This window comes from Staurois parvus, unplaced genomic scaffold (assembly GCF_062004578.1).
Source record: "Staurois parvus isolate SC_StPar_1 unplaced genomic scaffold, SC_StPar_1.0 ptg000090l, whole genome shotgun sequence".
Taxonomy (NCBI): Eukaryota; Metazoa; Chordata; class Amphibia; order Anura; family Ranidae; genus Staurois; species Staurois parvus.
The window spans coordinates 12,562,256-12,586,789 of NW_028317886.1; the positions used below are offsets into that span (position 1 = coordinate 12,562,256).

The 24,534-nt window shown below is 40.2% G+C and overlaps 1 protein-coding gene across 2 annotated transcripts in view; it reads left to right on the forward strand.

Annotated features, from left to right (window-relative positions):
* Window positions 1–24,534, forward strand: part of MAP9 (microtubule associated protein 9) — a 132,072-nt gene that overhangs the window by 42,772 nt on the left and 64,766 nt on the right. For both annotated transcript variants that reach the window (XM_089670420.1, XM_089670421.1), the window contains exons 6-7: window positions 1,743–1,857; window positions 18,189–18,400. In XM_089670420.1, coding sequence (XP_089526546.1) covers window positions 1,743–1,857; window positions 18,189–18,400 — 327 coding nt within the window. The remainder of the gene's footprint in view (window positions 1–1,742; window positions 1,858–18,188; window positions 18,401–24,534) is intronic.

A 24,534-nucleotide genomic window follows, 5' to 3' on the forward strand; every position in this document is an offset into this window, starting at 1 on the left:
AGATAAATTAGACAATTGTAAGCACAGGAACTGATTTGTAGTTTTGCTTTAGAATTAAGAGTATAAAAATTTGAAAAAAAACAAACATTTATACTCGCCTAGGTAGATGGAGCATCATCCGATGCTGCATCTGTCCCCTGCTGGTTCTGCACTGAGAACTGAACAATCAAAGATCGCTGATTGCTCAGTTTTCAGCATTCTCTGAGCATAGAGCCAGAGCCTGTCAGTCAGCCCCTCCAGTAGAGCACTGGGCTGTGGAGGGGGCAGTAGCAGCTGGCTCCGGCTCTTGACGGATCACTGAAAGGCTGAGCCAGCTGCTGGTCCCAGCATCTGAGTGCATCCTGACCACATCATCAGGATTTTTTCAGAGCCTGGACCAGCTATGTGACATCAGCCTACAGCGAGCTTCAGCCTCTGTCGGGGGAAAACTGATCACAGGCGTGCAGAACTAACTGCACTCCTGTGATCCATAGGAGATGTATAGCCAACAAAAGCTTTGGCTATACTTCTTTAAATAATGATATTCAACTGGATATTGCAGCTAAAAGAAAAAAATGTTTAACTGGAATGCTGGAATATACTCAATTTCTGTAAAGTATGGTTACAAAGGTGATTGTATTGGTATGCAACATGTATGCATTTTGAGCCTGCTGGATGATCAGTATGCACGTTATACCGCATTGTAAAACGCTGGTCACAACAACAATTGTTTCCTGTGTGTCCTATTAACACAGCAACACAGCCTGGAGCTGCGCTGCAGCAAACTGTGATAAAATGAAGACCTGCTGCATTTTATTGCAGCATGCTGTACTGAATTGTGCTGCTGCAGATTGACATGAATAAACTGTGCTTTTGTACACTTCAAGTAAAGCTCAGTGTTAAAAAAAAAAAAAAGAGAGCTGTGTGATGTGCTGAATTGCATACCACACCACCCAAACTGCAGTTGGAACACACAGCTGCAATACAGGTAAACTGGAGCAGCCAAAATCTGGAGCATCTGTGCAACTAATCCGTTTCTTTAGCTTGTTCACTTAAGCTTTTAAAATGAAATATAGAAGCTGGTTGGTTGTCATGTACAGTTGCTGCAAATTTTGGCTGCTCCAGTTTTAAAAGAGAAGCATGGGTTAACAACAACAAATAATTATACTCACCTAGGTGGATGTAGCATTTCTCTGATGCTGTATCTGTCCCCGCAACGGCTAAAACAGAGAACTGAGCAATTGAACACTGCTGATTACTCAGTTCTCAATGCTCCGTGAACAGAGAGCTGGTGACTCTTTGTTCTGCCCCTCCAGTGTTCATTTGGAGCGTTGGGCTGTCAAGTGGGAGGGAGTGGCTGGGTCAGGCTCTCAGCAGATTGCTGAGAAGCTGAAACAGGTGCCGGTCCAAGCAATGGATGGATTCCAGCCATATGGTTTGGATCTTTTCAGAGCTTGGACTGGCTCTGTGATGTCAGAAAACTCTGCCCTGAATGAGATCATATGGGGTCAGGACTTAATGGAGGGTACTCTTTATGTTTCTACAGGAGACACCCAGGAAAAACAAAGAAATTCCGGTTTTCCAACAGATACCCTTTAATGTTGGCGCTGAGATTCTCTTTGTGAAGTTGAGTGTACCTTATTTTTACATTTCCTCATGTGCACCCTTGAAATGAGGAGAGCTGATGTCTTGCTTTAGAGATAAACTATTGATAATACAGTTATGTGATCTATATTAAATATATACGCCATCTGCTTCAACAGGGACTTCAGCTATCCAATTCGCCCTCCCCAACTGTACGACTGAAATCTCTTCCTATGACAGCTGTGCAAAAAGACATGATGATCACACAGGAAGATGCAACTGGAGTACTTAAAGGTAGGCACACAAGTGTTATCGCTATGAGGTAGCACAAAATATTCTTGCACATTTGTCCAATTTCACAGCCAGCATTCTCTACAGGGAAGATTTGTGCATAGTAGTCCCGTGCTTACCAGGAGCACAGACATCAAGGTATTTTTACTTTAGACGGTAAGAAAGAAGAAAAAAAAAAAAAAAAATATATATATATATATATATATATATATATATATATATATACAGTGGGGATCGAAAGTTTGGGCACCTCGGCTAAAAATTTGTATTAATGTGCATAAAGAAGCCAAGGAAAGATGGAAAAATCTCCAAAAGGCATCAAATTACAGATTAGACATTCTTATAATATGTCAACAAAAGTTAGATTTTATTTCCATCATTTACACTTTCAAAATAACAGAAAACAAAAAAATGGCGTCTGCAAAAGTTTGGGCACCCTGCAGAGTTAATATCTTGTACTGCCCCCTTTGGCAAGTATCACAGCTTGTAAACGCTTTTTGTAGCCAGCCAAGAGTCTTTCAATTCTTGTTTGAGGTATCTTTGCCCATTCTTCCTTACAAAAGTCTTCCAGTTCTTTGAGATTTCTGGGCTGTCTGTCACGCACTGCTCTTTTAAGGTCTATCCATAGATTTTCAATGATGTTGAGCTCACGAGATTGTGAAGGCCATGGCAAAACCTTCAGTTTATGCCTCTTGATGTAATCCCCCGTGGATTTCGAGGTGTGTTTAGGATCATTATCCATTTGTAGAAGCCATCCTCTCTTTAACTTCAGCTTTTTCACAGATGGCATCAAGTTACCATCCAAAATTTGCTGAAATTTTATTGAATCCATTTTTCCTTCTACTCGTGAGATGTTCCCTGTGCCACTGGCTGCAACACAACCCCAAAGCATGATTGATCCAACCCCATGCTTAACAGTTGGACAGAGGTTCTTTTCATTCAATTCTGTGCCCCTTCTTCTCCAAACGTACCTTTGCTCATTCCGGCCAAAAAGTTCAATTTTAACCTCATCGGTCCACAGAACTTGTTTTCAAAATGCATCAGGCTTGTCTATATGTTCATTTGCAAAGTTCAAACAATGATTTTTGTGGGGAGGACGTAGAAGAGGCTTTCTTCAGATGACTCTTCCATGAAGATCATATTTGTACAAGTATCTCTTTATAGTGGAATAGTGTACCACAACTCCAGTGTCTGCCAGATCTTTCTGGAGGGATTGTGCAGTCAAACGTGGGTTTTGAATTGTTTTTCTCACAATCCTGCAAGCTGTTCTGTCTGATATTTTTCTTGGTCTTCCAGATCTTGCTTTAACTTCCAGTGTTCCTGATGACTGCCATTTCTTAATTACATTCCGAACAGAGGATATTGACATCTGAAAACGCTTTGCTATCTTCTTATAGCCTTCTCCAGCTTTGTGAGCGTCAACTATTTTCAGTTTCAGTTTTCTAGACAACTGCTTAGAAGAACCCATGGTGCTGATTGTTGGGGCAAGGTCAGATGAGTCTGGGCATTTAAAACCTTTGAGAGTGACATCACCTGGTCTTCCCAGACGATGATTGAGAACAATCCATGACACTGGCAGGTCTCAGCTTGGCAAAGGGGGCAGTGCATGCTATAAATTCTGCAGGGTGCCCAAACTTTTGCGGACGCCATTTTTTTGTTTTCTGTTATTTTGAAAGTGTTAATGATGGAAATAAAATCTAACTTTTGTTGACATATTATAAGAATGTCTAATCTGTAATTTGATGCCTTTTGGAGATTTTTCCATCTTTCCTTGGCTTCTTTATGCACATTAATACAAATTTTTAGCTGGGGTGCCCAAACTTTCGATCCCCACTGTATATATAGTAAATTGTAGCCAAAAGGTTTTATTATTATTCCACCCTATAGTAGACTAGTATTTGCAAGTTTCCCTAGGTGAAGGACATGTCCAATTGAAGAAGTTTTTTAAACTAATCTTTAGATTTTTCTACACCATTTCCACTAACACTTCTGTCAAAATTCAACTGCTTATTTCCTCAGTGCTCACTAGCAGTTTCTGGATCTGTTACCCTTGATGTATATCTTGGCAGCTGGCCCCCGCAACAGTGGGATCAGACTGTAACATTTGCTTCCTTTGGCACGTGCAGTGTTATTATCTGCAGGGTGCTATACAGGTCCAGGACCATGGTCCATTCCTATTGCACTCAGACTCTGAAGACCCCTTTGGGGGTATGATCACTGTGATGGGTGAAATTTGGTCAATTTTGGGAATCTCCAGCGAGGATAAGATAAGACAAGTTTTCCCTGTATTTATGACCGAGTTCAGTTTTTTCATGTGGGGTGTTATTCAATTTATTGAGTTTTCACCTTCTCTAAATGTCTCTACTACGTTAGGGCTAGATGCATATGCACAGCCTTTTGTTAAAGGCTTGGTCTGCTGAGCTTGCTTTTAGAAGGTATCTTTTACACATACCTCTCAATGGTTATTGCCTGTTTGGTGAGTCACTTGATAAATGTATTAACTAAGTTCCTGGGGGAAAGGTACTTTTACCCAACAAAAAAACAGTCTAAGTCTACCACTATGACAGCTACTACCTCTCCATACTAAAAAGGGTCCTTTCACTCCATCAAGGCACCTTCTCTAAGTCAGGGTGGATTCATGCTTTTGGTGCAAGCCTTGAAGCCCAAAAATTACTCTCATTCTCCTGAATGGGGGATTGGCTACTGGTATTTGAGCTAGTCTGGATCAGAGCATCCTAGACCTCTGAATCCAATCTGTCGTTTCCAGGGGCTAGAAAATAATAATTCTATCCCTGCTCACTCCTTAAATACTACTCTCCAATTTACCAGCTTCATCTCAAAGACAAGCATTTTTGTGGGGTGCTCTGAGTTAACCTCAGCCACAAGGAGTGGTAAGCCCAGTTCTGAATTGAAACATTACATTTTGGATCTAAAATCCCTAAACAGATATATGCTTGTCCTCAAATTCTTTGTGGAGTCTGCGAGATTGGTCATTGCTTCTCTCAGATTAGAGGGGTTTGAGGCATAAGTGAACAGGGTGTCTATCTTCACATTCCCATCTTCTCAGAATACCAATGTTTTCAATACTTTTCTGTAGGAGACCAGAACTTTCAATTTGTTGCTATGCCATTCTGGCTCTCCTCTGCACCAAGAGTCTTTGCAAAAATGCTTGTTCCACTCTTGACCTGCTTAGATCTAAGGGCATCTATGTTATGGGTTACCTGGATGATATTCTGCTGAACAATTCCTCAGCCATGGTTCTGTCTTCCAAACTTCTAAAAGACAGTACAGTTCCTTCAATGTTTTGGATAGCTGATCAACTTCAAGAAGTCTGCCTCTCAGTCTTCTATCTCCAGGAGTATTTTCAAGCCGATCTTGGGCACAGATTCCCTAAGAAAAGAAAATCGTCCCAGGTAGGGAGTTTTACGTACCTGTTCTAGTGACTGGGCTTAAAGTAAAGTTATTTTCATGGCGCATCTGCCTAGTAGGAACACTAAAAGCAATACAGTTATAACAAGGGTTCTACTCCTACCCTTCCCTATTTAAAAAAAGAAAAAAATTTATACTTTAAGTTGTCCATCCAAAATTGGTAGAATAAACAGAAGTAAAAGGAGGGGCCTGAATACATTTGAGTGAAGGAATGTTTATTAAAAATATTTCTAGATTGGGACATTTATTTTATAGCTGTTAAGTGAATTTGAAGAGTATTGAATTAATTTATATGTACATTTCTTTTTTTTCTTGTCTCTGCCTGAACTTACTGATGTAGCAGAGTAAATTAAATATCTGGATGTGTTATTCTTGTAGAATAATTGCAGATAATGATTATAAATTGTGTCAAAAAACAGTGTCTTGAATACATTCTTTCTTTTAGATGAAACAAATTGATTAGTTTAGAACCTGTTGTGCCTGTGGCTTAGAGAATTGTCATTGTAGGTCTTCACAAAGACAGTGAATTACTGAAATAAATGTCACTTTTCCTGACACTTTCAAATAGAAAACTGTATTCATCAAGGCATGTATTTAGTTACATCGTAGTCAAACATAAGCTAAATCACTCTTCTGTAAAGTATCCTTCTTTACATTTCAGCTGCTCATTCACCACTCTGCATGCATCTGTCACAATTATAGTTTGCACAGCTGCCTTGCAGATGCACATTTTGCATAGATTGTGGTTTGTATTTCGCACTATAAGATGCTAATACATCTAGTAAAACACACATGTGGAGTATCCCTATTATAAAAAGAAATAGCTCTTTAAGTATAAAGGATAATTTTTCTAGTTGGCAATTTTTTTGCATGGAAAATACATACCTTTAAATTGATTCCTTAATCATTTTTACTTGTATCGTCCACCATCTATGCAAATATTTTTAGGGGCTTTTCTTTAAAGCAGTGAATGTGTGTTCTTCATAAATAAGTGTATTTAAAGATTAAACTTTTTTTTGTCTTGCTTATAATGGGGATTGGTAAAAAGGGTTATTTCTTTTTGCTGTCTGTAGGTAGATTATCATTAATTTCCTCTCCCAGATAAATGAGGTAAACAAGAGGAAATCTCCGCAAAATGAGGGATTCCCCTTTTATAAAGTTGTCTACTGACCTGGTGCCCCATTCGATGATTTCCTTTGTTTTGCCATGACAATAGTCACCAGGACAAGCAGGGTGCATCTCCCTTAGGCCTGATTCTCACCTAAGGGTGATAGGTCCAGCAGCAGATTCCTGAGGCAAGAATCTCTGGATTCTTTTGGCTAGCATCATAGGTGATTCCAGATAGCTGTTGTCACTCAAGACAAGAGTGGTTATCTGTGGCTAGGGACAGATGCACAGCCCTGGACAGATGCATCCAGAACTGATTGTTATTGATAAAACAATTGTTTATTAATTGAATTGCCTAATTAGGGAAGTTGGTTTCCAAAAGACATTATTCTTTTATTATATTTGTAATACTGAACGATTGTATTGTGTGCATGGGCTGCATTAGTTATACACATTCAGTAAAGCCAGACCAGAGCCTTTAAAAATGCACGTAATTCAAATGCACGTAATTCTTAAAAGCACAATGATATGCGAGAAATTATTGACTGGATGTGGGCATTGTTGCTGCGAACCCCTGCCATTAAACTCCTTGCAGTTTACAAAAAGCTGCCCCAGCTAGAATGCATGGATTAACTTGAAACTTTTAGTCGTGACACAGTTCTTGCTTGGAAACCACTGTTTGGTTCTTCTCCATGTTCTTAAATGCAGTTTATTGACCTATTTCTGCGACGTGTGCATCTTTTCATCCGAAGATCTATGTGTGTCTTGAAAGAAAAGATCCCAGCTGTGTCCACTCTTGTATCTGACTCACATAGTCCCTAAATGATGAGTTATGGATTGTGTCAGAGCATGGGATATGGAGAAGCATTTTCTGTGAAATAAGAAAATACTTTGCTGTACCAGATATAACACAGCTGTGCCTTCCCCAGGTTTTTGAAACATCCTGCTATGAAATATAATTATACATTTGCCAAAAGGTAGATAAGCAAGATAGAGTGAAGGTCAGGTGATGATAGTGTATATAGGGACTAAAAAAAGTAATATTCTTTTTAGATCTTTTTGTACACAATGCACTTTACACTACCCACTCTTAAGCAGAGACTGAACAATGGATGGGAAAAGAATTGTCGCACTTATATGATTTTGTTCTGGATGTCCCATTCCAAACCTTTGATTTTCTGGGAATGCTTTTCACAGAATTGTCTGTGTGTCTGTGGGAACTTGTGCCTAATCAGCCAAAAGAGCATTTGTTAGGTATGTTTCTAAAGTTGGAGGAGAAGGCTCGCAATTCGTGTTTAGTAGGGTTGAGGTCAGGGCTCCACATACTTTTTGCCATAAAGCATTTGTGCACAGAACTTATTTGTTAGCTTAGAAATGTTTAAAGCAGGACACTTTAGGTTGATTTTGACCAATTTTAAAAGACTAAAAATCAGAAGCATTGGTCTATCACTGAAACTGCTCTACCTTAACGTTGCCTATTTAGTTATCAGATCATTTGAAGATTGGTAATCACATTTGACCTTGACTGTAATAATTTACACAACCATTTCTGTTTTGCCCTATAGGAGAAGGTTTGGCTCAGAGACCTGTTACCATTATATTACAGGCTTTGCCATATATGTATGTAGCCAGGGGCGGACTGACAACTCATGGGGTCCCCGAGCAATAGGACATCATGGGGCCCCTGTGTCCTTGCCCACACTCAAAAAAGCCTATAAAAAAGATACCTGGGGCATTTCATGGGGCCCCCTACTGCCCCCAGGCCCTCGGGGCAATGCCCGAGTGCTCGAATGGTCAGTCCTCCCCTGTATGTAGCATGTTTGGATAACATGCAAGCCTGATCTATATGGATTGCTGTATCACCCTGCTGACATAATTGAATATTAACTGCTGTCAAATGGATTTCAATCACCTTGTAGTTCTATTGGAATGCAAATGCCTACAGTGTGATTTATTTGTTATGACTCATTTTAGTACTAGGTTTTCCTGCTACTATATAACATAACACATTACATTTTACCAAAGAAGCCAAGGGCTACATGAAAGTGCATTGGACGAACTATACTGTTCTTTCAACTAAAAATAAAATAATTTCTAATCCTAGGTAGAATCATTAAATAAGTAAACAAAACACTTTTAGCTAGTCATCTCCTTTAATACCCATAAAGCATTTCAAGCATAGTCCATCAATAATCCATCAATAAACCACTTGTTCTGTTTAGTTTGATGTCCAATGTCTTGATTGAAAAGCGTGCTCAGCTTACAAGTAGACCATGTAGACCTTTGCATGTATATATTTGGTGCATAGCTGGTATACAAGATTCATCTTGAAACATTCTCACAGAAGCTACATTTTATTATTCTTTTTTTTTTTTCTTTTTTCTCATACATGAAAGCTTACAGTACTTGGGGTTTGTATCTGTACTAGTTTTATACTGCATTATTCTAAAAGGTAGTAACAATTTTCAGTTTTAAATGAAAAGACACTTGTCCATGCACTGTGATTTTCAACAACTGTTTGTTAGAGAGATCAGTGCATAAACATGAATTGGAATACCCCCTAAGCAAGCATAATTCAACCTGGTAGACCAGCTGTTTTCCTGAGATTCCAAGTGTCTGCATAGAACACGTGGGTTGATTTACTAGAAACAAATAGACTGTGCACTTTACAAGTACTCTGCACATGCAGTTGCATTCGTTTTCCTCAGAGCTTAGTAAATATGGTGAAGCTCTGCTGATTATCATCATTATCTTCCTTGCACCTTTATTGGGCATTCTTTATAAAGGGAAACTTTACCGCATTTAGGCATCTTGCCCACTATACAGATGTGTGAGCATCAGACATTCTTGGCAGAAAAAAATGAGGATGGGCAGTATAGTATATTGGAGAGTACAATAAAGTATGCATGAAACACACCCCCTTTTGTGATTGGCTGCACGCAGATCAGGTTACCAGGGTTCAAGACGCTGGCTTGGTGTGACCGTGTGCTGGGGCGGCGGAGAAAGGCAAATGTGGCAGCATGAATCTATAGGTGTCTTAAAGGTTCCATAACCCCCATTAATATCCCTAGCGGTCTGATTATGTCAGTATTTATGTGCTCAAAGCGGTACTTTTTTTGCATGGAAATGTGTTGTTTTTTTATTGTAGGCCTGGAATTCTTAGGCATAACTCACTGAAATCTGTCCGAACAAGAGTCTAGTAAACATCCCGGGTATGATGACATTTGAAGGGAGGTCCTCCTGTGCTCCACAGAATAACTATTATTAATACCAGCTGCTATCACCTAATCCCTATACCACAGGACATATAAAATACCAAAAATATGATGAAGCGCTCAGCATATAAAATTGCAATAAATCAATCTATAATAAATAAATACCCTTTAGAGACATATAATACAAATGTAAATTAATAAAATAAATCCTGTGAATTCATCAATATCACACACAATACCCTATAAAACGATATATAATAAATATATAATAGGCCAAACTGATACCGTGACATGAAACAATATTCCAAAGTGACTAGTGCTTTAATATAATGACCAAAAAAATCTAGAATTCCAGGAATGTGCAAACTACTGATCTGCCACCTAGTGGCTAACCAGACTAAAGTGAAACTAATGAGTGATATCACTCTGTGTAATTTAAAGTGACAAGTGCTCAAAAAAATATATAAATAAATAAATATAACAAAAACAGTCCACAATAATTATTCAAAGTGACAGGTGCTCAGAAAATATGTAAATAAATAGATAAATAAATGTAAAAAAGCAATCCACAATAATGTGATAATCAAACTGTGCAATAATGAATGGTGCTCAATTCAACACACAGTATTTCAAGACTTCATTCCATGCTGAATAGGTGCTCCTGGTGACAATATCTCCACTGGCTTCACCGACTCCACTAGGGCCCCCCTTGGGGGTTAATAATCCTCTCAGACCACTCTCCTCGCAATATGGACTCAGGCTTACAGGGCATGGTATATTAAAACAAAAAACAGATCTCCATAGTGCAACACCGTTTAATCAAGTATTTAAAAAATATTTATTTATGTATATATTTATTTACATATTTTCTGAGCACCTGTCACTTTGAATAATTATTGTGGACTGTGTTTGTTTTATTTATTTATATAATTTATACTTGTTACTTTAAGGTATTTGAAAGCATGCACACACAAGCAGGAAACATGACAATTGTATTTGTGTATATTACAGTATAGTATGCAGTAGCAACTTTGCAGACTTTTTTTTTATTTTCATCATTATGCAGAGCTTTTCAAATTGTAAACAATGGGCTGCATTTTAGTTCAGTAAAAAAAACACTTTGTTGTGCATTTTCATGTTGCAGTGTACAAGAGTCCCTATATTTACTTAGGAAAATGAGTGCAACTGCATTTGCAAGGTGCACAGTCTATTTACCTTAGTAAATCAACCCCCTTATGCCCATAAACAGTCAGTTCTGGTCTGACCAAAGCTGACCGATGCAGTCATCCTTGTGTCTATTGGCACACGTAGATCTTAATTGTACGGTACAGTACACAGGCCGAGCATTCATAGACCTTGGGTTATAGGCTCATTCCTTCAGGTGATTGGACACTGACAAAACTTTGAGGACACATCTAATGGGTGAGAAAAATGAAATTATAATCAGCACAAATACTGGAACCAAGTCCGAAAAGTCTAATAGTTGGTGAAAATAGTCTGGGTGACTTGGATTAGGGGGGTCCGTATGGCACTAAGGGCAAGCTCCATGCAGTACTGTAGTAGACTCTGTGTAGTAAGGAGAGAAGAAGAAGCACCTCTAAGTGCAGCAGACCAATTTAATATAGCATAAAAGTAGGAACACTCACATGATAGTAGAGTAATACAGGCATGTATGGTATATGGTGTAGAAACACCTTGTAGAATGGCTGTCACTGGTGCCTAGTACGTCCGCGTCTCACTGGAAGGAGTGTGGTAACAGGAGGGAGACAGATGTGGAGCCGGCCGGCATGCACGTACTCCTCAACATGGTGGCTGGAATGCACGCTGGAGCGCAACGTCATCGTAGGCGTGATGACATCAGTAACCAGAATGCAATGTGACGCGTTTCGGAGCATGCGCTGGCGTCTACTGGCGGAAGCGTGCTCCTTTATCAAGCAGGGGAATGCTGCACTTAGAGGCACTTCTTCTTCTCACACATCTAATGGGTGCCTTTCCTTTGACCCTACCCCACTCCGTGTGTCCCTAATATTTTGCTAGTGTACTCAGTTGATTGACCTCTTATCCCTTACGGAGAAATCACTCTTAGTTTATCTAGTGGCCCACAAAGACTACTAAGTCTTCCATAAAGCCCTCTTCCCAATGAAGGAGAATCCTCACTCCTAAGATTGGGGGTACATCTGCTACAGTTTGCTGCTCTTTTGGTCACTAACATCCCAGGCCTGTGTGTTAAATCAGTGTTTCAAAGGGGTACACATTAGAGTCATAAACGCTACCCATTCACTGCTTTCTTTTTTAAAACCAACCAAAATAGGGGAATACTTGGCATCCATAGACATTGAAGATGCCTATCTGCATATTTCCATGTATCCCCTTCATTGGCGCTTTCTACACTTTGTAGTAGGAGACAGTCACATCTGATTTGTCGTAGTGTCATTTGGACTATCCACTGCTCCCAGAATATTCACAAAGGTCCTAGAACAAAGCTCTCAGAGCTCACACTCAGGAATTGAGGTCAAAGATTAAACTCTCAATCCATATTCTTCATGAGAGCTTTAGGCCTAATGGAGGTCTCCTTGGAGGCTGTTCCATTCACCCAATTTCATTTGAGACCGCTCCAGCACATCTTGTTGACTTGAAACAAGCATGCTCCTACGTTTGACCTTCCCATGCTCCTGTCCAGTCAAGAAGATAATTCCCTAGCTTGATGGACCTCTAGCTCAGCTTTAACAAGTGGGGAAGTCTTTGCTTCCTGGTCACCAGAAAGTGATAACAACAGATGCTAGTCTTTCAGGCTGAGAAGGAGCATTCTATCTTTTCCGAGAATATGGTCATCGGAGCAAGTCAAGCTCCCCAGTAACAGCCTGCAGCTCACAGCAATAAGGATGGCTCTGCAGCACTAGACTGCCCCTCCTTCAGCAACACCCAGACAGCTCCATGGCCTGTGGCCAACATCAGCCACCAAGGGGACATCAGAAGTCATGCAGTCTTAAAATAAGTAAGCCATGTCATCTCATGGATACAAACTCACTGTGCAACGATCTCTGCTTTTCATATCCCAGGAGTGGTCAAATGGAAGGCAGATTACCAGTCACCATTGCCTGGATCAAGTGGAATGGGCCCTCCATGCCAACATGTAAATATCCTGGCCTCCATATTCGAATACAAGCTATTTCTGTGGCCAAGACCATGGATCCTGTAGCACTAACATTGGATGCCTTGATAATCCCTTGGGCTCTGTTGAAGCTAATCTATGCCTTCCCTCCTGTGCAAATTCTACCTTGCCTTCTCCACAAGATAGAGCAAGGGAAGGAACAGTTGATTCTCATTGCACCAAATAGAAGAACCTGGTACACAGATATACTCAGACTACTTGGAGTTGTCCCTGTCTCAGGGCCCTCTTTTTCATTCTGCTTCTCAGTCACTAGCTTTAACAGCATAGTTGGTGAAGCCTAGATCTTAAAGGACAGAAGAGTCTCTAAGTCTGCCTTCCCTACCTGCAAGAAAGATCTATTATCATACCTGGAAATCCTTGTTTGCTGGGGTGAACACAGGCACCTCAGTCCCAGAGATTACTTTCTCACATTCTGGCCTTTTTGCAATCAGGACTTGACCAGAACTTGGCTATAATCACACGAAAGGACAGGGTTTGGCCTTGTTCATTCTCTTGCAAAAACCTCTGGCCTTCCTGAATGGTATTATGTCTGTCAGACTTGTATCTAAGCTTGCAGCTCTCCCTTTTAAAGCTGAGTTCCTCCCATTTTTTAAAGTGCATCTTTGTACATTTTACCTGTGTTGTAAAGCACAATTTTGATAATTGTTTTTATTTCATATTATAAATGCCTTTAATCCATTTCCAAGACTGCAGTTCCGGTCCCGGTCGCCTAGGCGATGACATAAGGTGAATCGCAAGGTCTCCTGGGTTGTTGTGTCCTGTATCCCTGGAGTTCTTTGGGTTCCTAGTGACTTAATGTTGCGGTACTTTGACACCGGAAATAACGCGAATGGTAGGAGTTTGGCACCATTTTACCGGAGTCCTGTGTGTGGAAGACATGTACAATGTGTGAATTAAGTGCATTGATGTACAGGTTGCCATAAGGGGCTTCCGCCGTCCCCGCCCTTGTTATGGCAACCTGTAGTATACAAGTCTCGCTGAGCAGTGTCAATACTGGGCATGCGCGAGATCGAGTGGTGCATGCTGGGATAGCCAGCAGCACCAATTCCAGGAATTAAAGACCTGCGGGCTTCAGATGCCCACAGCCATCATGGCACCTGCCTGCTTCCAAGATACATGGTAAAGTTTAACTTATTTGAAAGTAATTACAAGGCTATTACTAATAACTTTATCCAATTGATAATGCTAGTGAAAAGGAAATCCTGGGTCTGCTTTAAAAAAAAAAAAAAATATTCTGGGGACTGGAGCTCTACTTTAAGAGAAGCTGTTCCTCATTCTTCACAAAGACGAGGAGATGTTAGCTCCAAGACCATCTTTTCTTCATAGAATGGTATCAGTCTTCCACAGCAATGAAGAGATAGTCCTTTCATCTTTGTGCCCTACCTAAAAGCACCCAAAGAACATTAATTGTGTGGACATAGTTAGCGCCATCAGCGTCTACCTCAAACAACAGCTTATATAAAGAACACAGTCTCCCAATTCACCCTACCCTTTTTTTTTTTTTTAGAGTTTTACATTCCGAAGTAGTTCTTATGCATAGCTTATTAGTTGGGAGAAGACTATCAGTAACCAATAAATGCAGTTTATACAAAGACTGTATTATTCTTCTTTATAAGTGGTTACAGGGCTGGTGCTTCCACTAGGCAAACTAAGTAGCTGCCTAGGGCGCACTGTCACCTAGGGGCACCTGGGCACAGCACAGGCTGGCACTCTCTCTCTCTGGCCTATGGACCTCTTGTATGAATTCTTCGTATCTCTGCAGAGTCCCCCTCTCCTCATACAAAGGGAATGATGGGGGAATGATTGTATCTTTACTCTGCACAATTGTCTCACAGCCTGTCCACACACAAGACCAATTAGTATGTGTGTATATATATATATCAGTCTTCCATGTAGCAGTGAAGTGCGGGCTCCCCCTGGATGGGTACGATGGGAGGTGATGACATTAGCCCAGGACCCCAGGCGGTCAGCTGTCTCTGATCAGTTTGTACATCTCCGATACACACACTGGTACACACTCCTGGACATGATCCTCCAGCTGTAACAGAGAGCTGACTAGTGACCTAATGGGTGCGTGTCCAGGGCTGGCTCCGCTTTCTTCTACACAGCTGGAGCCAATCAAGTGGTGTAGTGCTGAGAGGCCACCTGTCCTCACTGAGAACCGCAGCCTGGAATCTGCACCCCAGCACGAGCAATCAGTGGTAAGCTGAACCTAGGAGGAGGGGGTGACAGGAGGAGGGGGTGTAGACAATGGTGAGGGGAGTGGATGTTGATTGATCATGAGGGATGCCGCCACGTTATGAATGATCCTTCAGCTGACTGGAGGGGCGGCAGAGGGGGAGGAAGAAAGAACAGAGAAAGATGCCGGGTTTCTGGGGCCAGTGTAGCAGCTGAGTGCCGCTCCTTCCAGTATTCCTCGCAGACTCAGTCCCATACTGCAAGCTGGCTGGCGGCTGCTGACCACTGTGGTGTTTTGTAACTGTCTTTTTTTTTCTCTGTCTGATTAATATAGTTAATTTATTTTTGGTTATATATATATATATTGTCGTTAATATTGGTGCTGGTGGCATCTTATTTCATTTATTTTTGCAAATTGAAAGAAATTTAGCAGTTTCATATTTTGTTTTATTTTTTTTTTGGGGGGGCGCAAGCAGCTGGTCTTGCCTAGGGCGCAAAATAGTCTAGCACCAGACCTGGGTGGATAAAGCCATCCAATCTATTCTCCACTATACATACCGTTATTCCACTCCTTTCATTTTGTGCCAATTGTTCTGCAATTGTACCATTATTTAATTCAGGTTACACACGAGCAAGAATACATTCCTGAGAGGAAAATTGGTGCTAAAAGAGTGTCTGCGGTTGGTAGTCGATCAGCATTATTTTTACAAGTTACCTCTGTAATATTTGTTGGGAGCGCACAAAAAGCACTATGAAGATGCATTGTGCGTTTCTGCTAACTTTCATTTTACTGAGGAAACATGGTACAGGAAATGTTCCTAAATTTTGGATAAGCTGTTTAAAGTATATATACAGTACACCTGCTGAGAGTGCATACTTGGAAAAGCCTGACATCAAGGCAGGAATGTTTTGATTGATAGTCTAGCGTTTTCCATGGGTAAGTGCTGGCTCCGAGGATTTCTGATACATTGTAAGATACAATAATGCTTGACTTTTTGCCTAACAAATGGAAGAAAGATCCTTTGAATTATTTATTTACTAATGTCTTTGGGTAGCTTTATACTGGAATTTTGTAAGCTATTAAAAGGACCAAGGGTAAAACAAAAGATTTCATGCTTTAGTACAAGTATAAGTACACCTCTTGAAAAAAATAAATTAATTAATTAAAAATGCACATTTTTTTTGAGAAAAATTATGCTTTTTTTTTTTTTTGCAAATGAGCCTGAAGGCATTGCAGCTGTGATCAGTGGATCATGGAGGCAATTCCATGGTGCTGCAGACTCTTCCTCCAGCTCTCTGTTCATACCAAGGTTTGGGTTTTCAGTTAGAAAGCTGGAGGAAATGTCATTGGACTACGAATGAGCTTATCTCTGCACTTGTATTCCATTGAGAACTACAATACTCTCTGGCAAGGTGTCAGATCAGATTTGTAGTTCATTCATTCTTTAACAAATCCCTGTGATTGAATAACACAGCTGTGCTGGTGGAGCCCCACACATCTGTCGATTTCAAAACTGTTTCGGGGGAGAAGAACCCTCACATGCTTTCAGAGACGGGGCCTTTTAGGGGTGGGGTGGGTCCGCTTGGTACCATGTTACACTCTAATTATGGGTGTAACATGGTGGTAAAGCGGATCTTCACCCTAGAAAGCAAAACCTAGAATTCAAATTCAGCAGGTACAAATACTGGACACTGACTTGTTCAGAGATCCAGCGTTGTCCTCACCATTTCTTCGTCACTCTTTGGGTCCCTGGCAGCAGCAATTCTGACAAGTCAGTCTGTAAGCTGAGGGCCAGGCATAGACCATTTATGCTGAGTGAAAACTTATTTGGAATTCGAGTCTGCCATAAGTGGAGAATGATACCTAGAAATTTAATTTGGTAGCACTTGGCCTCCTCAGTAATTTCTCAACGGGAGTGATTTGGGTCAGGTTGTCCCATGTTCCGAATTAAGCCTGTAAGGCATGACAAAGTTGGTAATAATAGAACAGATAATTGGACAGGAGGTTAAAGTCCCCTTGTAACTGAAAGAAGGATTTAGACCCCTGAGGTTTGTTAATATGACACAAGTACTTGACACCTTTTGAAGCCTATTGCTACATATCTGGAACAGGGGACAAGTTATATACATTACATTATATATAAGTTTGTAGAAGCAGCTGTACCCCAATTCCCAAATATCTAATGGAACATACCACTTGGAGTTGTGAATATGAGGGGATTTTCAGGACTGCTGCCTGATGGATGGGGAAAAGATTAGATTTCTCCCAATTAGTCCGGAATCCAGAGTAATCACTGAACTCTTCTATCAATTTCAGAAGGCAACGTAAGGAATCATTAGGGTCAGCAAAATAAATCAGGGTGTCATCTGTGTATAGTGAGATGTTCTTCCAAAGTGCTAATAGTCATGCCCCTGATATTGGATGAGTCATGGATGAGGATAGCTAGGAGCTCTTTTGCAAGGACAAATAACAGCATTGTAAGGGTCACCCTTGTCATGTACCACGCTAAATGGAAAAAGGGCTAGAAATGTGTGCATTCACTCGAACCTTGGCAACGAGTCCATGTATAAAAGCCTGATCCATGCAATGAATCAAGGGCCAAAACCATAAAGCTGCAATAAGCGAAACAGGTACAGCCATTCTATGCTGTCAAAGGCTTTATAGGTGTCTAGGGAGACAATCACTCGTGTATGGAAATTGGCATGGGAACATTGGAGGTTATGGAAAAGTCTACGTATGTTCATTATGGTGGACCTTCCCAGGATAAATTCCCCTTGATCACTACCCACTAAATGAGTGATAACTTTATTCAGGTGATCTGATTTGTATCTTAGTGTAGACCTCTGGGAAAATCAGTGAGCCAACCACACAAGCAGAAAATGACATTTCTGACATTCCATACATCTATGTATACAATGCATCCAGACTGCCATATTACATTACATTTTACAGAAAATTACAGCACTGCAGATTGAACAGGAAAGGTAATTTGTAATAACATGATATTACATTGTGGCTTGTGCTGCAATTGTGTATGCAATATTATTATTTTCTAAGCAGTATTTTTTTCCAATGAAAGTGGAGTTACCCTTTAAGCAAATGTGAATCTTCAGGAAAACAGTCCATGCTATTATCACTAACTGTGATTTCCCTGAGTTCCATTTCACAGCATTGGTCACATAAAATATTATTAATATTAAACCATGTTTTTTTGGGTCTACATTCCATTTAGATCTCAAGATTGGAGAATTTGATGTCCATGAGGGCACTAAATTACATGTTAGTGAAGAAGGTTCTCCTTCGGTTCTTGAAATGATGTTAACCAGTGTAAAGGAAAAATCTGCTCAGGGGGAAAACAAAGATCCCTGCCTTTCAGAAACCTTTAAAATCTTTGACTCCAGTGAACAAGGTGAAATACTTGGTGGCAAACATGCACAGAACAAGGTAAGCATATGGCTGCATGTGTATATGTTTTGTACTTGTATTACAAGTTTCTGTGAAAGTTTCAGGCACATAGGTAAAAGAAATGGAAATTTGTGGAACAAGGTAATATTTCTAAATTATTCATTGGATCCTTAATCAACTGTCACTTGAAAAGCCTAATCCCAGTCACCTTAGAACTTGTGATCTGTGCCTGCATGTTCTATCATTTTGCAGATTTTCTCCTAGACGTCTGTGTGGAGTTTTTAAGGCCTCTTGCACACTGCAACTTGAAAAAGCTCAGTACAGCATTTTTTTTACTGTGGTAAAATGTAGCCCAATTTTTACAATGTGCCTTTCCATACAGGCGTGTAAATAAGCGCTGCATATTCCTCAGCAAAAAGGAAAAATAGGAAAATCTGCATTTTTGGTCAGTAATTTACACTGTCTGCATGTGAATACGTGCATATGAGCATAAATATATGAATTCATTTTCCCTAAGAATATATTGTACATGCAAATGCATGAACTTGCATATGCTCACAAATATGCGCATAAATACGTGCAAAACAAGTGCCTGGAATTATGTTAAAAAAAGCAGATGCTCAAACATCATCAGTACCGTGTGCAAGAGGCCTAAAAGTGGCACCGGCTAACAGGATCAGGAAAACACTTACCTAAAAAGTTGTTTTACAATAAATGAGCAGGACCACAGATGCCAGTGCAGTGTATATACTGTATCCTCTCTCTTCTCAACCCAGCTGCTAGGATTGCATGGACGTTTATAAATTGTCATGTAGCTCTACCCAATATGTCAATACATTATTCTTCATTTAGGTGGGCATAACATATGGGGCTACATACAGGTCCAACCACTCATGTGAGATGCAAGGTTGAAAGCTGGGTATTCCGTAGACATAGTTAATTGTCATACACCACACTTCAGCAGTTCTAGTAGACCACACATAACAGCAAAACAATGCCAGATATCATTGCTTCTTAACAATAGGTTAATGAATCCTTGGGGGGTACCTCCATAAATTTGAAGGGTAATGGCTGTCCATCATTCCACTCTACCATCAGTAGTATAATAAAGTGTTACTGTGGAATGTATCTGTATATACATATAAAATACCTAAGCTCTTCACTAACCATTGTTGTGGTACTGGCCAAATAGGTTACTCACTCTGGTACATTTAAAAATTAAACATAGACCTATGTTGCATCGCAGATGGATATAACTAGATAAAACGGACATTACTCAATTTAATCAAAACCTAAAGAATGCAATGCTAAAATTATTTTTTTAATGAATTGTTTGCAACAGGGGTGTCCAAATTTTTACCTTCCCTGGGCCACATTGGAAGAAGAGGAATTGTCTTGGGCCACACATAAAGCACAATAACAATAAGGATAGCTGATGAGCAGAAAGATTTGGGCATATCACAAGTTCCCAAGGTGCTGATCAGATATTTTGGTTCTAATTTTGCCATTTTTGTGTGCTTCATCCTTGAAAATAGTTGCTCATAAATATAGGCGCTTCCCGAAAACTCATGACATGAATAAGGCGTGATTGTGAAGAGTGGGATATTTTTCTCTGGGAGGATAAAACTTCTAAAATTTCAGTAAAGAGACACTGTCAAATTGTTTTTCGCCTGCATGTGTTCGTTCAGTGTAAACACATTTTTGCAAAAAAATTTAAAAAACAAAAAACATTTTTAAGTACGTTTACGATTTTGTATTGGGCCACATTCAAATCCATCGTGGTCCGCAGGTTGGACACCACTAGTTTACAGTATATAAAATGGTATATAGTATTGGTGCGATTAAAAAAAATATATATATGCAAATCCGTGGATAATTTGTTATACATGCATTTCTTTGGAATTTTTGTTGCTATTCTGTCTCTCAGTGTTACAATACACCTACCATTCGATTTTTAGACTGATCATTTCTTTGTGAGTGGGCAATATATATCTTAATTGTACTGTACAGGCATAGTATTTATAGACCATGGGTTGTAGCCTTGTACCGTAACTCTCCCTCACTCCCTGAGTCTTGAGGGTTTTTTTATAGTGTCCAAAGATGATGGACCTCTTCTCCCTTGTGGAGAAACAGTCATAACTTTATTATTTTATCATTTTCACTTCGAAATCTTCAATCAATTCTTCAATCAACTTCTCACAGTTTTCTGTTTATTACATTAGAAGAGGTGCACTGAATCCTTAAAACAAAACAGAGGGCGCACCAGCCTAGTGCATTATCCTCCAAACTTGACTTTTATTAGTAAAACTGTAGTAAGTATTATTCTCACAAACTGACAGGTGAATTAAAGTTTGTCATAGTAAAACAGCAACTTCCAGTCCATGATACATCACATCACAGTCAAGAATTGAGGATAATGCACTAGGCTGATTGGCCCCCTGTTTTATTTTATGGTTTCAGTGTATCCAGACATCCCCAGTCTTGAGAGGGCAGCAAGGTGAGGCATGTCCAGTAAAGCCAGGAGGGAAGTATAAGCAACTGCTATGTCTAGGGCCAACTTCCGAGCGCAAGAATCTGTTTACTTGCTACTAGATTAGAAAAGGTGCCTCTGGATTGGTGCAACTGTGCCCAGATTCTATGCTGTGAGGACTGTCTGTAATGTTGCTTCAGGCACTGAATCCTGCATGCGCACTCAGCTTTGCACTTAGTGCAGCATGTTGTAGTCATCTGCAGTGTGCTATACAAATCCAGTTCCAAGTCCACTGCAATGGAACTCAGTCACTGAAGACCCTTTTAGAGGTATGCCCACTTTGACAGGCGAAACCTGGACCCTTTCCAAGGACCAGCGTCGTAGACAGGTAAGACAGGTTTGCCCTGAATTCTGACTGTTACTGTCATAATCGACACGTTTGGAATGTATTTCACATCTGTGAAAACTTTTCACATTTGGCACTAAAACCTTACCACTTAAAGCAATCTATGAATTTAAAGATTTTCTCTCCTCCAAAAATTATCACAAAACTCTATCCTATAGAAAGGGAGTTTGCTGTGAGATGTACAGTACCAATAGAGGATCCATTCTTCCTATATTTTAATAAACATCTTACAATTTCACCAAAAGGTATCTTTATCTTTTAAGGATCCTGCACATAGAAAATTTGGAACACTCTTGAGAGCTCTATTTAGGCTCGCAGGTCCAGCTCTGCCGTTTATCTGTCAGTCCACAGCCACCTTGACCTAAACATGTGCAAGAAACGCAGTCCTGTTTTACAGGATCCTACTTTATCAGAGCACCTTCAGAGGTTACTTTTTCTACTTCACTGTGTTGACGCTATACTATGGGTCATCACACAAATTTCCAAGATGGCTTTGATTTCTATCCACATACAGTCAGGTCCATAAATATTGGGACATCGACACAATTCTAACAGTTTTGGCTCTATACACCACCACAATGGATCTGAAATGAAACAAACAAGATGTGCTTTAACTGCAGACTGTCGGCTTTAATTTGAGGGCATTTACATCCAAATCAGGTGAACGGTGTAGAAATTACAACAGTTTGCATATGTGCGTTCCACTTGGTAAGGGACCAAAAGTAATGGGACAATTGGCTTCTCAGCTGTTCCATGGCCAGGTATGTGTTATTCCCTCATTATCCCAATTACAATGAGCAGATAAAAGGTCCAGAGTTCATTTCACGTGTGCTATTTGCATTTGGAATCTGTTGCTGTCAACTCTCAAGATGAGATCCAAAGAGCTGTCACTATCCGTGAAGCAAGCCATCATTAGGCTGAAAAAACAAAACAAACCCATCAGAGAGATAGCAAAAACATTTGGCGTGGCCAAAACAACAGTTTGGAACATTCTTAAAAAGAAGGAACGCACTGGTGAGCTCAGCAACACCAAAAGACCCGGAAGACCACAGAAAACAACTGTGGTGGATGACCGAAGAATTCTTTCCCTGGTGAAGAAAACACCCTTCACAACAGTTGGCCAGATCAAGAACACTCTCCAGGAGGTAGGTGTATGTGTGTCAAAGTCAACAATCAAGAGAAGACTTCACCAGAGTGAATACAGAGGGTTCACCACAAGATGTAAACCAGTAGTGAGCCTCAAAAACAGGAAGGCCAGATTAGAGTTTGCCGAACGACATCTAAAAAAGCCTTCACAGTTCTGGAACAACATCCTATGGACAGATGAGACCAAGATAAACTTGTACCAGAGTGATGGGAAGAGAAGAGTATGGAGAAGGAAAGGAACTGCTCATGATCCTAAGCATACCACCTCATCAGTGAAGCATGGTGGTGGTAGTGTCATGGCGTGGGCATGTATGGCTGCCAATGGAACTGGTTCTCTTGTATTTATTGATGATGTGACTGCTGACAAAAGCAGCAGGATGAATTCTGAAGTGTTTCGGGCAATATTATCTGCTCATATTCAGCCAAATGCTTCAGAACTCATTGGACGCCACTTCACAGTGCAGATGGACAATGACCCAAAGCATACTGCAAAAGCAACCAAAGAGTTTTTTAAGGGAAAGAAGTGGAATGTTATGCAATGGCCAAATCAATCACCTGACCTGAATCCGATTGAGCATGCATTTCACTTGCTGAAGACAAAACTGAAGGGAAAATGCCCCAAGAACAAGCAGGAACTGAAGACAGTTGCAGTAGAGGCCTGGCAGAGCATCACCAGGGATGAAACCCAGCGTCTGGTGATGTCTATGCGTTCCAGACTTCAGGCTGTAATTGACTGCAAAGGATTTGCAAACAAGTATTAAAAAGTGAAAGTTTGATTTATGATTATTATTCTGTCCCATTACTTTTGGTCTCTTAACAAGTGGGAGGCACATATGCAAACTGTTGTAACTCCTACACCGTTCACCTGATTTGGATGTAAATACCCTCAAATTAAAGCTGACAGTCTGCAGTTAAAGCACATCTTGTTCGTTTCATTTCAAATCCATTGTGGTGGTGTATAGAGCCAAAAATGTTAGAATTGTGTCAATGTCCCAATATTTATGGACTTGACTGTACATAGAAGTTTATGATGTAAAGAGTAACTCTACTTTTGTGGAGAATAAAAACCTGTATGAGAGTTGTTTTATAATTATCAGTCAGCTGCTGTACCTGCAGGGCTTTAATAAGGAAATCGGCAAGTTCTACAGCCCTTTCGATGTGATTTCCCTTTGGGAGTATCTCACAAAAATTTTATTTTTGTTGCAGGCAATGTCCAAAATTTGATTGTATCTTAGTGCAGACTTCTGGGAAAATTAGTATGCCAATCACACAAGCAGGAACTTACATTTCTGGTGGGTGTCCTGTACACCATCTGTGTACAGAACACTTCCATTCAGCCAAATTGCATTGCATTTTAGAGTACTACAGCGCTGCAGATTGAATTTTTACTAAAATTCAATTAGAATATGACTTATATTGCAGTTGTAGGTGCTATATTAATTTTTTGGTTATTTGATCACTTTTTTCCCACAAAAGTGGAGTTACCCTTTAAGCCTAGTCGGCTAATGCTACATATAAAAGACTTCTCATACACTTACCGTTTAAGGGAGGCTGTCTTTTTGGTGATGCTTTGGACGTTATTAGAGACATTACTGAAAAAAGTGGCATTTCTACACAGAGGACACCCTCAAAAGTCTCCTCCTCAAAAACCTCTACCTTCTCTAAGCATAGAGTGCTTTGTGTTTCCTCTCAAGTTGCACCAGTTAGATTTACCTTTTTTGACACAAGTCTTGAAGTCCAAAACTGAATTTTAACTTTGCGCGGTGAGAGGCAGTTTACTGTATTGTAAAATGCCTGTCACTACAAGGACACACAGAAAACAAGTGTTTCCTGTGTGTCCCATTCACACTGCAGTGTAGCCTAGAGCTGCGCTGTAGAATGCTGCAATAAAATGCAGACATGCTGCATTTTATCGCAATGCAGGGTGCCGAGTCACATGGCATAGTACAGCAATGCTGCGCATTGTGCTGCTGTACATTGCCATGAATGAAGTGTGCATTTTGTACACTTTGCACAAAGTTTGTAAAAAAAAAGGAAGCCATGTTCTGCATCCCACACCACACTGCCTCCTACTGCACGCAGGAATGGATTAGCCACTGGAGCGGTAAAGCACTATGGCAGCTCTCCGTTCCTCTGTGAATTCACCCTAAA